At 37.3% G+C, this 15,626-nt stretch overlaps 1 protein-coding gene across 9 annotated transcripts in view; it reads left to right on the top strand.

Annotated features, from left to right (window-relative positions):
- Positions 1-15,626, top strand: part of BMPER (BMP binding endothelial regulator) — a 499,083-nt gene that overhangs the window by 165,712 nt on the left and 317,745 nt on the right. For all 9 annotated transcript variants that reach the window (XR_015734230.1, XR_009620982.2, XM_060686109.2 and 6 more), the window contains exons 5-6: positions 8,637-8,727; positions 9,662-9,744. Coding sequence is in view for 7 of the 9 variants with exons in the window: in XM_060686109.2 (XP_060542092.1) it covers positions 8,637-8,727; positions 9,662-9,744 (174 nt within the window). In the remaining 2 variants the exon portion in view is untranslated. The remainder of the gene's footprint in view (positions 1-8,636; positions 8,728-9,661; positions 9,745-15,626) is intronic.

The following is a 15,626-nucleotide window of genomic DNA, read 5'->3' as shown; positions in this document are numbered from 1 at the left end:
TTAGTCTGCTGCGCCACCAAGGCTCTTTTTTTCTGAATAGAGTATTGACCGAGTCAAAATTCATACAGCTTATTTTCCCCAAATTTAATTTATAAATTTCAATTTCTACCATTGTATTCCTTTTCTACTTTTTCCCTTTTTCATCTCTATTTTATATTTAATATATAATCAATATTACCATCCGCCCTAACCCCCTAATCTTAATCTTATTTCATTTCATTCTTTTGTTTCTCCCTTTATCACATATATTTTTCAATCTTTCTTTATTCTATTGAAACCCTATAATTTGCACACAATCATTTTAATATTTCACACTTATTTCTTAATATCCATTGTTTTCTAAAAGTGGACCAGATTATCATGTCATATTTCCTTATTAATCATTTTACCATTTTAACAATATATTTCTTCAATTTTTTCCCACATCGCCTTTTTTAAATAAAGATATCTTATTCCATTTCAATTTCATTTAGATTTCCATTTCACCTTCTAAATAAATCCCTTCTAAGTAAATCATTTTATATCATCATTTCCAATTTATATCATCATTTCCAATCATCTTCTCCTCTAAGTTAATAATTTCAGATCATCATTTTACATTTACCAAAAACAATACATTTCTTCACATTTATTTTCACACCACCTTTTTAAAACAAACCTATCTTCACAATTCTATAATCATTTCCAATTATCTTCCCCTCTAAGTAAATAATTTCACATTATCATTTTACATTACTTTAAGTTCATTTTTTTTTCAATCCTAGTATTAATACAATTTATTCAAATCTATACATAATAATAATACAATTATCATTTCAATTTCATTTAACCTTCCAGCTCTTAACGCAGTGGTGGGATTCAAATAATTTAACAACTGGTTCTCTGCCCTAATGATTTCTTCCAACAACCAGTTTGCCAAACTGCTCAGAAAGTTAACAACCGGTTCTCCCGAAGTGGTGCGAACTGCCTGAATCCCACCACTGTCTTTTTTTTTATAAGATTTTTATTAATAATAAAAAGAAAATACAAACAAATATAAATACATTAAGACAACATACAAAACAAACAAACATCAATTCAGTCCCGTGACTGACTCTTAGAAGTTACTACATTGGTGGGTTATTTTCCTATTTCTCTTATTTGTATCTATTTGTATCTATATCTATATTCACATATTTACATGATTTTATATATATATATAGATAGATAGATAGATAGATATAGATATAGATATAGATATAGATAGATAGATATAGATATAGATATAGATATAGATATAGATATATAGATATATAGATATATAGATATAGTTGACTCTTAATTTAATTCTATACATTTCTATTGAATAGTCAAAGGTTATCTTTATATTCCTATTTTTGCCTCCAGCCAGCTGAACCATCTTTGCCACACTAAATAGTAATCAGTATCGTCTTTCTCTTGCAGTTCTTTTGTGAGCTTGTCCATTTCTGCACATTCTGTAATTTTAGTGATTATTTTGTCTTCTGTGGGTAACTGCTCAGATTTCCAATGTTGGGCAAAAAGTATACGTGCTGCTGTGAGGATATGGATGATCAGATATGTTATTTCTTTGGTGTATTGTGCTGTGATTATTCCCAATAAAAAGATTTCCGGCCTCATTTCCAGTTTTTGTTTTGTGATTTCTTCGATCATTATCTTAATTTCTTGCCAGTATTGTTTTGCCTTTCGGCATGACCACCAGAGATGATAATATGACCCTTTCTGTGATTTACATTTTCAGCACATTGGAGACGTATTTGGGGACATCTTGGTCAGGCGCGCCAGTGGGAGGTGCCATCGGTAGAACATTTTGTAAAGGTTTTCCTTATAGGGTCTAGACATTGTCAACCTATAATTTATCTTCCACAATTTTTCCCAATTGTCCAGTTTAATGTTATATCCTATATTTTTGGCCCAGGTTATCATGTTCTCTTTAACTACCTCCTCTTCTAATTTGTATTTTATTAGATACTTATAAATTTACTTATAAATGTGCTTCCATTGTCGATAACCATCGTGGGATTTTAGCGTAGTGCTTTCTAATCTCTTGCCATGTTTTGTACAGTGATCCTCTGATGATATGTTGCTGGAAGTATCCATGATGCTTGTCCTTTCCCTCCCACAGGAAGGCGTGCCAGCCACGTTGTAATTCAAAGCCCTCCAGTAGTAGCATTCTTTTATTCTTGAGGTCTATCCAATCCCTTATCCAATTTAGCGATGCTGCTTTGTAGTATAACTCCCAGTCTGGTAGGCCTAAACCTCCCTTTTCCCGGGTGTCTTGCATACACTTTATTTTAATTCTGGCCCTTTACCCATTCCAAATAAATTTTGTTATCATTTTATTAAGGTCCCTGAAAAAATTCTTTCCTGGCCAAATTGGAGTTACTTGAAAAAGGTAGAGTAATCTAGGCAGTATGTTCATTTTTATGGATGCGATTTTCCCTAAAAATGACAGTTGTAATTTGTTCCACGTTTCCAGGTCTTTTCTAATTTGTTTCATTAGTTTGTTATAATTGTCTTCTCTAATTGTTATTGCTTTAGCGGTAAGCCAGATTCCTAGATAACTTTATTCTCTTTACAAATTGTATTCCTAGTTTGTCTTCTAGTTTTGTCTCCTGTACCTTTGTCAAATTCTTTGTTAATGCTTTATTTTTTTGTTTGTTAATTTTAAGCCCCGCCACTCTTCCATATTCCTCTATCTTCGCTAAGAGTTTGGTTCCTGTTATTTCCGGTTGCTCCATTATAAATACCACATCATCAGCGAAGGCTTGTAATTTATATTCTTCTTTTCGTGTTCTCAGACCTTTTATTTCCGCATCCTTTCTAACTTCATTTAATAATATTTCCAATGAGATTATAAACAATAGTGGAGATAAGGGGCAACCCTGTCTCACACCTTTTTGTATATCCAGATTATCAGTCATGTCCCCATTAATCATAATTTTGGCCGTTTGGAAAGAGTATACTTTTTTGATCATATGTAGAAATTTGTCACCAAAATCCATGGCCTCTACTTGTAATATGAGGAAATTCCAATTTAAATTATCGAATGCCTTTTGTGCATCTAAAAAGATTAAGGCTACTTGTTTGTCAACTCTTTTCTCATAATATTCCAGGACACTGATAATTGTTCTTATGTTATTTTTGATCTGTCTTCTTGGGACAAAGCCATTTTGATCTGTATATATATATTTGTGAATAATTATTTTCAGTCTTTGCGTTATAACCAGCATAAAAAGTTTATAGTCCACATTGAGCAATGAGATCGGCCTATAATTTTTAACTTGTGTGGGGTCCGAATCTTCTTTGGGGATGAGTGTAATAATGGTTTCGGTCCAGGATTTGGGGTGAATCCTACCACTGTCTTAACCCCTTCTAAATATATCATTTTATACTTCACAACCATTATTTTTCTAGATTCTACCATTCATATTATAGAATATATTTCAACTTATTCAAATATTACAATCACCAATATTAATCATGATACCATTATTACCATACTTATATATCATATTACCCTTCCTCCTTTCCACTAATTACTCCTTTTAACCATTTTCTCCTGGTCCATCTAGCAAACTCTCTCCTTCGCCTTGACCTTCGTACCGCGACACCCCGCTGCAGGGAGGCGGAACCGATAAGATGGTACCGCCCCAGGCGCCTGATGGAACCCGATAGGTTCCAGACGGAGCTTGGGCCAATTCCTGAGGTTCTGGCTCACGCCTCGACTGGAGACCTAGTGGCCGCCTGGGATAGGGCGGCCGCTGGGGCCCTGGATCGAGTCGTGCCTTTGCGGCCTCTGACCCGGCGCAGATCTCGCCTGGCTCCTTGGTTTACCGAGGAGCTGAGGGAGATGAAGCGCCGGAAAAGACGCCTAGAGAGTAGTTGGAGAGCTAGTCTTTCTGAATCGGACCGGACACTGGTTAGATCCCATATTAGGACTTACCTAGTGGCGATAAAAGCAGCAAAATGTATGCATTTTGCTGCTCTTATTGCGTCATCAGATAATCGCCCGGCCGCCCTGTTTAGGGTGACCCGCTCCCTGCTCCACCAGGAAGCGCGGGAGGACCCCTTGGAGGGAAGAGCCGAGGACTTTGTTCAGTATCTGTATGACAAAATCACTCAGATTCGGGAAGGTCTGGACTCTGACTGGGTAGATCCAGTGAGAGTGACGGAGGCAGGTCTTGAGACTGTTATCTGGGATGAGTTTGATCCTGTGACCCCAGATGACGTGGACAGGATTCTGGGTAGATTGAACGCGACCACATGTTTGTTGGACCCGTGTCCCTCCTGGTTAGTGCTGGCTTCCCGGGAGGTGACGCGAGGCTGGCTCCAGGGGATTATAAATGCTTCATTGGGTGAGGGTGTCTTCCCCGCCGCCCTTAAGGAGGCGGTGGTGAGGCCCCTCCTCAAGAAGCCTTCCCTGGACCCGGCAATATTGGCTAATTATCGTCCAGTCTCCAACCTTCGTTTTGTGGCGAAGGTTGTTGAGAGTGTGGTTGCGGGACAGCTTCCCCAGTACCTGGATGAAGCGTCGTATCTGGATCCGTTCCAGTCGGGTTTCAGGCCTGGATACAGCACGGAAACGGCATTGGTCGCGTTGGTTGATGATCTCTGGAGGGCTCGGGACAGGGGCTGCTCCTCTGTCCTGGTCCTGTTAGATCTCTCAGCGGCTTTTGATACCATCGACCATGGTATCATGCTGCACCGGTTGGAAGAGTTGGGGGTGGGAGGCACCGTACTAAGGTGGTTCTCCTCCTTTCTCTCCGACCGGTCGCAGTCTGTGTTGACAGGGGGGCAGAGGTCGACCCCGAGGCCCCTCATATGTGGGGTGCCGCAGGGATCGATCCTCTCGCCCCTTTTGTTCAACATTTATGTAAAGCCGCTGGGCGAGATCATCCGTGGTTTTGGGGTGAAGCACCATCAGTACGCGGATGACACCCAGCTGTACATCTCCACCCCGGACCACCCCAACGATGCCCTTGAAGTGATGTCCCAGTGCCTGGAGGCCGTACGGATCTGGATGGGGAGGAACAGGCTCAGGCTCAACCCATCCAAGACCGAGTGGCTGTGGTTTCCGACGTCCCGATATAGTCAGCTAATGCCATCGCTGACTATTGGGGGCGAATCATTGGCACCCACGGATAGGGCTCGCAACTTGGGTGTCCTCCTGGATTCACGGCTGTCGTTAGAAGAGCATGTGACGGCCGTGTCCGGGAGGATTTTTCATCAGGTTCGCCTGATTCGCCAGTTGCGTCCCTATCTAGATCGGGACTCCCTACACACAGTCACTCATGCCCTCGTTACTTCTCGTCTGGATTACTGCAACGCTCTCTACATGGGGCTCCCCTTGAGGTGCACTCGGAGGCTCCAACTGGCGCAGAGTGCGGCCGCGTGGGTAGTGATGGGAGCGACATGGAGTTCCCATGTGACACCTCTCCTGCGCGAGCTGCACTGGCTCCCGGTGGTCTTCCGAGTGCGCTTCAAGGTTCTGGTTATCACCTTCAAAGCGCTCCATGGCTTAGGACCTGGTTATTTACGGGACCGCCTGCTACCACCAATAGCCTCCCACCGGCCAGTACGCTCCCATAGAGAGGGGCTCCTCCGGGTGCCGTCGGCCAAACAATGTCGGCTGTCGGCCCCTAGGGGGAGAGCCTTCTCTGTGGGGGCACCTACGATTTGGAACGAGCTCCCCCCGGAGATACGTAGGATCCCGGATCTGCGCACCTTCCGCCGCGCGCTTAAGACCTTTCTATTTTATCAAGCTGGCCTGGCCTAAATCTTCCCCCTTTTTAAATGTGGAAATTTTAAATTTTTAAATTTTAAATTCGTCTTTTTATAGGGGTATGGGTAAGGCATTTTAAATTGGGGAGCCATTTTAGATTTAATTCTGTTTTAAACGTATTTTTAATTGTTTATATTGTATGTTTTTAACTTTGGCTGTTCACCGCCCCGAGTCCTTCGGGAGAGGGGGCGGTATAAAAATCTAATAAATAAATAAATAAATAAATAAACCACCTCTTAAAATTCCCCTCATTTTAATTCATTCTCTCATTTTCTTTCTTTTTTCTTTTTTCTTTTTATAGTTATTATATCTTTCCCCCTGTTTCCTTCCTTTAGCTTTTAAGTCTATTACTCGCTTAGTTTGCCCTATATTCCCATCTGATCTATTCCCCTTTTCTCCTTTCACCTTCTTTGTTTCCCCACTATTAATCCCAGTGTAATCATTTAATTTTTTTGTCTCTAATCTCTTCTTTTCTTGTTTTTTTTGTTTCTTTCTACCCTCTCTATTTTTATCACTGTTAATCCCAGTGTAATCATTAACAATGTTTTTCTCTAATCTTTTCATCTCTCTTTTCCTTCTCTTTATTTGCTTCCTTTTTGTTGGTTGTATCCTCCTAACCCTTCTCTCTCTCTCTCTTTTTTTAAAAAAATTGATTTATATGCCGCCCTTCTCCGGAGACTCAGGGCGGCTTACAATGCGTTAAGCAATAGCCTTCATACTTTTGTATATTCATACAAAGTCAGCTTATTGCCCCCACAAACTGGGTCTTCAATTTACCTACCTTAGAAAGGATGGAAGGCTGAGTCAACCTTGAGCCTGGTGAGATTCAAACTTACAGTAATTGCAGACAGCTGGTATTAATCACAATGCTATCAGTCTGCTGAGCCACCAGGCCCATTTTCATTACTACTCCCAATGTAATCATTTAATTTTTCATCAATGTCTTTATCTTCAGTGTTGTTTTCTTGCTTCTCATTGGTAGGCTGTTATCCAGTTGAATACGTTCTGACAAAATTCTTGATTTCTTTCTATCCATTGCAACACACTCTGCATGGGGCTACCCTTGAAAAGTGTTTGGAGACTACAGTTGGTCCAGAATGCAGCCGCGCGAGTTATAGTGGGTGCGCCTAGATACACCCACATTACACCAATTCTCCACGAGCTGCACTGGCTCCCTATTGGTCTCCGGGTGCAATTCAAGTGTTGGTCATTACCTTTAAAGCCCTATATGGCTCAGGCTATCTTCGAGACCGCCTTCTACCACACAGCTCCCAGGGACCGGTAAAATCCCTCAGAGTCGGTCTCCTCCGGGTCCCGTCAGCTAAACAATGTTGGCTGGCGGGCCCGCAGGGGAGGGCCTTCTCTGTGGCTGCCCCGGCTCTCTGGAACCAATTACCTCCTGAGGTCCGGACCAGCCCCAACCTATTGGCCTTCCGCAAAGCGGTGAAGACCTGGCTCTTCCGGCAGGCCTGGGGCCATTGATCTCATTATAATGATCTTGTGATACCCGGACATGAATTGGAATGCATGTGTTTTAATGTTTTTAAAGTTTTTAATGTTTTAATGTTTTTCTTTTTAACATTTTTTATGGGATTGTTCGCATTGTTTTATTCTTTGTTGTAAGCCGCCCAGAGTCACTTGGGAGTTGGGTGGCATAGAAATGCAACAAAATAAAATAAATAATAAATATCCAAGTCAAATGATACATGTACCATTTTAAACATCTCAATTCCTGCGACATTTTTACGAACTAATTAGATTTTAACTCCAATTTAACATTTTATTATTTGTCACCTCTTTTAATTATCAAAGTCAAATAACTGAAAAGAAAACAAGTCCTCCTTAAAACTTCTCATGGCTCATTGATCAAGGTCACTGTATTTTTTTTTCCAGATTTCAAAATGTTCAGTGTAGTACATTTTTTTCCACCAGTAGAGGTCACTCTCCAATCCACAAGTTTCAAATCAACAATTTAACGAAGTATCCAATTTGTGTATTAAATCCAATTATCTGATATTTTCTAATTTCTTCTTTCTCTTCTTAATTTTTATATATTCCAAATCCAGATTTTACACTCCAATTCAAATCCAATTGAAATATCTTTACAGGGTTTTTCTTTAAAGTTGAAAATTTTTCTTACATTTTGAATCCAATCCTTTTCAACTATTTTCTTTTGGGTTTCTTTTTCTTGTAATACTTTTAAGCTCTCCAAATCCAGTTTCCAAATCCAAATATCAAACTCTGTTTTGGGCTTTAGCGTTTTTACTTCTGCTTTGTTCTTCTCCCCCATTAATATTCCCCGACACTAATTAGCTCCTGTTTCCATGCTGGGACTCCTTTTAAAAAGTTTCAAATTGCTTCTTTATTACCTGTGAGTTGGCCAATCACTCACTTGATACCAATACTCCGTCCAAAACACTGCTCCTGCACAATTTTTATTCCAGTTGCCCCAGCTTCATGGTGGTCGCAATGGCCGCCGCCCCCACTGCCGGATAGAAGAGTTTCCTCTGACTTCTCAAGGAACTTGCCTGTTCCTCTTTGTTGTCCGAGATGCCTCTCCTTCTTCACCATCCCTACAAGATGGTTCCGGTCTGAAGACCCCCGACAGCGGTTTGTCTGGCTGGATTTTTGCCAGGCTCATCAGAGCCCACTATTTTCCAGCCAGTCTCGCCGTGATGCTTCTAGTTTCCTCCTGTCTGCATGATGTTGATAAAATGGAGATAAGAAGAATGTGAAAGATATGGATGAACAATCTGCGGGGGGGTTTTGTATATGTTGATATACTTTTGATTTTTTGTGGATAATAATTGGACCTTCTTATATTATTTTGCAGGAAGGAGTGATAACAGAGTCTGAGATTCAGTGTATTGTTCATTGTACAAATACTTACAACGAACCAGGGATATGTTGCCCCCTATGTCCAGGTAAGAAATGAAAAAGATTAGCTTGTATGTCTGAAGAAGAGGAAAGTTGATTTTTTGCTTTTAATATTTAAGATATGTAGATATATTAGTTTGACCAAGACTAATTTTGCTTGTATTGCTTGTTGCACTTCAGACTTTTTAAATTACCATTTTCCACCCCCGTAACCATTGTCTTTACTCTGTTCTGGTACCATGGTGTTTGTATTATTTAGTCTTTTTGTGTGTGACCAAACAATGAAAAAGACTCATGCTGAAGAAAAGTTGATATCTCTGGACCTATTCCATGTCCTTCTCTTCATTTCTGTTGTCCTTTCATGTGGACTGGTATTCCCACCACTCTGAATGTCATTCACTTGCTACATTGATTTTGCTGGTGCTCTTTGTGTTGTTGCAGCATGATGCTTTCCTATCTTCTATATCTTTTGCCTATATTCACTCTACAAACCCTTTCCGATCTTTGTAGTCTTCTGACTGTTGACAGCCCCCTTGAAATGGATTGACAAAACTAAAGATTCTGCATTAATTGATTTCTGAGGGAAAATAATATCTCTTCTACTGTGGGAAATTAACAAAACCTCTATCGAGTTGCTTTCTTTGGAGAGCAAAATAAATATTGTGGCTGAATGAATTTCTTGCACAAGCTTTGGTTTAAAAATTCACATTACATATTGCCTCAGTGTTTAGCACCTCAAAAATAACAGGCATAATACCCTTCTCATCCATTGTTTGTGAAAAATATTTTGTATGATTGTCACCAAGCACCTGATGTTGCATTACATTTAGAATATCAATCGATCTATCCCAGTATTGCCTATTTTAATTAGTTGATAACTTTTTCCAGTGTGAAACACACACACATACACACACACTACATCTCTACATATGCGCAATACATTATTTTACATAAATGTATAAAATATTTGTTTTTACCCAGGTTGCACACTTGAAGGTAGACATTTCTCTGAAGGTGAGGAATTTCATCCTGACGGGAACAAATGCATCACGTGTACCTGTATTGTAAGTCTTTAGTATTGAATCAATCCATGTGATTTTGAAAAGGATGATAACAATAATGATGTTGCTAATGATGATGGAAAACCCGGAGAATCAATAATCAGTGTGAAAGAAACAATATAAAAGAATGTTCATACCTATGCAGTAGAGAGATAAGCCATGCATTCAATGCTGTCATGTGTGATGATGTTCATCAATTTAAACAATTTCAAATTCATAAAAGATTAATAATGATAGCCATATGATACTTTTAAAAAAATCCATGCAGGAAATCAAAGAGCAATTTTGACTTTCTCTCTTATTTGGAATTTACCACTTCTAACACAGAAAGCTGTATTAAATGTGCTTGCTGGTCCCACAGAATCTTCGAATCTTCTTATATTTATTATGTCTTAACATTTAATAAATAATATTTAATTATTTGCAAGTAGTCCATTTTGAAATAATATTTTAATATAAGTATCATTTTATAATTTTTTTTCTTTAATTCATCAGTTTTATAATGGCCTAAGATCATTGAATATATCAATAGACTTAAATAATCTAATAAATATAGAAACTTATTCTTAATTCAAAATACATTTTATATCATACTGTTCCTATCCTTACCCAAAGATGAGTATCTTTTCTGCTAGTTATTAACTATGTCAGTAATTCAGGTTTTTTTATGAAGTCACAAATTATCCTGACGGTCTCAGAGATGAATGTCAGGTTGATAGAATTAAGAATACTCAATGGCTTAATATGTAGTGATCTGGTTAACAATTTACTTTAACTATTTGATTGATTGATTGATTGATTGATTGATTAATCAATTAATTCAGTAGGATTCACAGCAGCCTAAATGGCCATATTTGTTTTAAATTTAGTACGATATGTGAATTCAGTCATAATGGCTTAAAATGTTGTGTGATTTAGCTAATATCATCAGTTTATGAGCTTTATCTTTTATAGACTCTAGCTTTATTTTTTATATGAATGCATTTAATATGAGGTAGTTCTACTCTACTATCTTTTATCTTTTCTTTAAGTGCTGAGAGTTCTCATGCTCCTTAAATCTTATTTCTTTTCTGTGATCAAATGCTGCAACAAGTATCATCAAGAGCGTTATCCCTAATGAATAATTAACAGAAACTACATGAAAAGGCCAATAGGAGGCCTTCCTGTTGGCAATAGGAGGCCTTCCTATATGGAATAGTCAAGCTGTGTAACTTAAAGAATCTATCCCCTGATGTTTAACCATTCAATGCAAATTTAATATAGTACAAGCTGGAGCAGTAAATGTACATTTGCTTTTGCCTGGGGTAAATTTGGCTGTATATCTTCTGTACCATGATTGTAGCTTCATCAAACAGGATTTTTGTGTTGATTACAATGATTAATAAGTTGCCAGTTGTCAGCATTTCCTTCCCCACCCTTCCATTCCTTCCTACATAAAACTGGCAGACTGTTATAAGTTTTAATTGAACTGAAAAAGAGTGCCCTCCCCTTTTCTTGTTTTTTTCTTCACTACATTCCACCCTCTTTCAAATATTTTTCTTTGGTTTAAGATCACACTTCGGCTTCCGAATTTAGGTTAAACATCGATTTGGAGCAATTGTAAAAAGTTATAGAATAATTTTCCTTCTGGTGCTCAGTTGTTTTTCCAGATAGAAAGAGAGAGGGAGAAAGACTTGCGTGTGCAACAGCAAATCTCTTATCAGAGAAGTAGGGCAAATGTGTTCTTTCAGATATCTATCTGGTCATGATAGACCAGTCCCTATACCAGTTCCTATGAAATGGTATAGAACTAGCTTGCAAGTGATATGCTGCAACATGTGAAGACTTAAATAGACATGTTTTCCTTACCACTAATTAGATTTCCACTGTGTTTTGAGATTGTGGTCATTGAGGAGGATCTTCTAAGGAAGAAAGAAACACATTGGAAGAGGAAAGAAAGAATGACTACTGAAAAATAATATTTCTAAAATGGCTTAATATGAGTAATAGGATGATAAATGGAAAAGTAGAGCTATTTCAGTCCAATTAAAAATGGAATATCTGTCTCTTAAACCCTGAATATCATAGTAATCTGTAGGCAGCTTTGTTCCTGCCTGGACAGGATTTCAATTTCTTAGGAATATAGGAAGTATTTTAGTGCTGCCTCTGTGCTATTAAATATCTCAACACATAAAGGGAGTGTTGTTTGAGGAGAAGCATATATAATATGTTGTATATATGATACAAACTAACATGTAAATACATGCATCATATCTAGATACATACATCCATGTTTTTCTTTCTGGGTTTGGTAGTCAGCCCAAATTTCTGCCATTGTTCTAATCCAGAGCAGGAAATAGGAAAATGCCTTTTGAAAAGGCAGTCAGTCTATTTTAGCTGTTTTGAATGGCAGGCACTCTAAGTTTTTAGATTTAAGCTTTCTCCATCCATTTTTGGAAATGTTAAGGTTTGAACCTGGACTTACTGGGTGGAAAAGATTATTTTCTACAACTATGACCTCTTTTTTTAAGCTTTGACTTTAAAGAGATTCATGATATTTGGTAAAAGAGGACTACAATTTCTATCAAATATCATCAAAAGAGAAATAACTAATTAGATTTACTGAAGTCAATTGTGAGTATTGCATTAATAAGGCTGTATCTAAACCAGAACAAGTTTCATGGAAGCCAGAAAAGATGGTCAGTGAAGTATGAACATATTAAAGAATCAAATGGGATATTCCATTAGTACTTAATCGGGCTAGCTGATTTCTTAGTAACTTAGGTGAATTTCTTTGGATATAAAGTGGTCTGTTCTAAGGTTACTATAATAAATATATACACATATATTTTTGTAGATGCATTTTTTGCCTCGTTCCAGACTATTTGATATTGCTTCCTGCTTTTATGATGTATCTTAATTGTTAAGGGAAAACAATTATACATAATAGTTAAAGAGAGAACCGGTTTGGTCTAGTGGTTAAGGCGCTGAACTAGAAAGTGAAGATCATATGTTCTAATCCCACTTTAGAGCTACTGGATGAGGTTGAACCAGTCACTCTCTCTCAGCCCAACTCGCTTCATAGGGATGTTGTTGTGGGGAAAATAAATGGAGGAAGTTGTGTTGGATGTTTTTTGCCACCTTGAATTATTTGTAAAAATAATAAAGGCAGGACATAAACAAACAAACAAATGGTTTTATTCTTACTTGTCGCCAGGAGTATTCAGAAGTAACCTCAAATTACTTTAAGAGAGAATTGACTTCTTGGAGCTGATTCTCTCACTTTATCAAATCTATATTATTTATGTTTTTCCATCCTTATTTAAGCCTTTAGCAATAGCAAAGTTTATAATATTTGCCTTCGTCTGATCAATCAAAAATAAAGATGCTTACTTGTAGAATGATGATATTTTGATATTTTGGTTGTGGCTGATGAAAAATTTAGGACAGGATTTTAGTTGAAGAAACTAGATCCTGGAAATCTCCAGGTGTTCCTTCTATTAGGAAAACATAGATGTCCACATGGGGTTGAATGGGGGTGGGGGGGGGGAGGAATGATGAAATATATGTGAAGATACCGTATGATTGTGTGAATATTGTCAATCACATCCGTGCATCAGATTCCATTACCAAGCTGTATGAAAGGCAGATTGTTTAGTCAAAACTAAACAACAGATTGTTTATTAGCTTCATTTCCTGATCTTATTCAATATACTGGTGGAGATATATTTTCCAGTCTGGCTTCCTTTTCAAATACTATATTGCAATGGGATTTAGAGCCTATATCAGATTTTCCTTTTTGTTTATTTATTTGTAGGAATTGTTTGAGCAAGAACAGAGCTTTGAAGTCCTTTGATGATAGCAGTTGACATTTAATGAAACATATTTTTTGTATTTTTGTATTTATTAACTTACCTATGAACTTCATTCCTCTATTAATTGCTTGAATCAGTATGTGTGAATAAGTATTCTGGTGAATTGTGTGTAACGTTAATAGGGGAGGCAGTGGTTGTGTTTTTATTCTTCTGGTTCTATATCCATGTTTATTAATTAATTTTTAAATAATTCTACTTTCTATATTCCTTATTATTCTTTTATTTAACCACTGTTGCTCAATGGAAGCTGAAGTAAGAGAATTGTGCTTTATTATACAATAATCAATTATATATCTAACTGTTGGGTGCAAATTATTGACCATTACTTCTCCAGATGGTATCCATTCATACTTGAAACACTCTGCCATTTACACTTCCCTGAATAGTCTACTCCTTGGGGTGACTTAAGCTTTTCCTGGTGATTATAAAAAGTTATAGTAACCACCTCCTTTCACATATATTGCCTTTCAGTCAGTAGGCTTTAAGTGGCTAGATTTCTCAGGGGAAGTACATTTATGTGTAAAAGAAAGGTAGGGTTACAGGGATCATTTACTTTTACCAGCTGCCTCTTGCACTAATGTTAATAGCTCTTGGTCTGATAGAATCAATGGAAGTTGAGAAGAAACGTTGACTTTTCTTCCTTCCCTTTTTCTGTTTTTATGCATCTTCTTAAATGGTGGCCTGGTGACATTAATTATGTGTATTATTTTAGAAATCACATTTTTGGGAGTGAGAAAAAGAGAGAGAGAGCTTGCCTAGCTGGGTAAGGAAGAGAAGTGTTAGAACTTGCACCCCTATATTGTATTAGTCTGATTACAGTTTTATTATTACTTTTTCCTTCTGTGGTATCATTTTAAAAAATAAATATAAACAGCCATGGCAAGCTGCTCTCATATGAAGTGGTAATCATAGCAAAGTTTAGTGATAAGTACAAGTATTCTATACCCATAACTGAGTCTTTTTAATTGCAGCCTCTCGCATACACATGTTACGGAGACTATAAACTTCATGAGTGCTGGCATGTGAGTTATGTAGGCATTTAAGATACATCTGTATTGCAAGTTGTAGCTGGGCTATTGAATGTCTTCAGAAGAGGACTGTTGTAGTCTTCATCTCCAGCTGAGAATAGGGAGCAAGGCAATGAAATAGATTTATGTATTAAGTGATGAGATGCATGCATTGCTAAGATGATGGGATATTATAACAAAAAGACTGAATAAGGACAAGTATAAAGCTATCACATAGTTAAATATGGATTTAAAAAGGTTCAGGCATATCTGAGTTTCCTGATTCAGTCTTTATAAAAAGGAAGGAGGTTGAGACTCAATGAAACACAACTAAAACTATGTGAATTTTGTATGTGTTATTGAGAACAGTGGAAATATCAAATATAGGGAGATGTATGCTATCTGATAAAAGGTGTCAGTGTCCCACCTGTTTTTTCTAAGAAACATTCCTATCTAAATCTCACGTAGCTTCCCATTTCATTTATATTAGGAAAGCATTGGACATTATGGATTGTTGTGTGATTGTAGTGAGGGACTAGATGCGGCATATCAAATTTAAATAAGGCAGAATGATTGGTTACAGATTTGGTTGATCTTGCTTGGTGGATTATATATTTTGAGTAAATATAGATTTGAGGTGCTCATTAAAAGTCAGATAAGACGTGTTCCCTATTTTTTTATATTACATACCATGCCCAATAGGTTTCATAGTTCATATCTAAGTAATGAATATCAAATGTGGCCTACTGTTTAAAAATAGAATTTGCTCATTTATTCAGATAGTGCTTCCTGATTTTTGCTAAGGTAGAGGATTATTCTGAAGCAGTAGAAAGAAATTCAGGGAAGTTATGAATTTAAAAATACAACACTGTTCCTAGAGCGTTTTGTGGAAGAATATCTAGTAGGCAATATTTCCCTGAAAATAATTCACTAAAATATTTTTTCTGTTTTTTTGGTGGAAGAAAAAAGGAGAATCAAATGGATCTTTAAAATGGTTGTGTTTATATATAATGCAAAATAAAAA

This window comes from Pantherophis guttatus, chromosome 4 (genome assembly GCF_059756535.1).
Source record: "Pantherophis guttatus breed Tessera chromosome 4, ASM5975653v1, whole genome shotgun sequence".
Classification (NCBI taxonomy): domain Eukaryota; kingdom Metazoa; phylum Chordata; class Lepidosauria; order Squamata; family Colubridae; genus Pantherophis; species Pantherophis guttatus.
The sequence above is the reverse complement of the archived record's forward strand: the minus strand, read 5'-3'. Positions and strand labels throughout refer to the sequence as shown.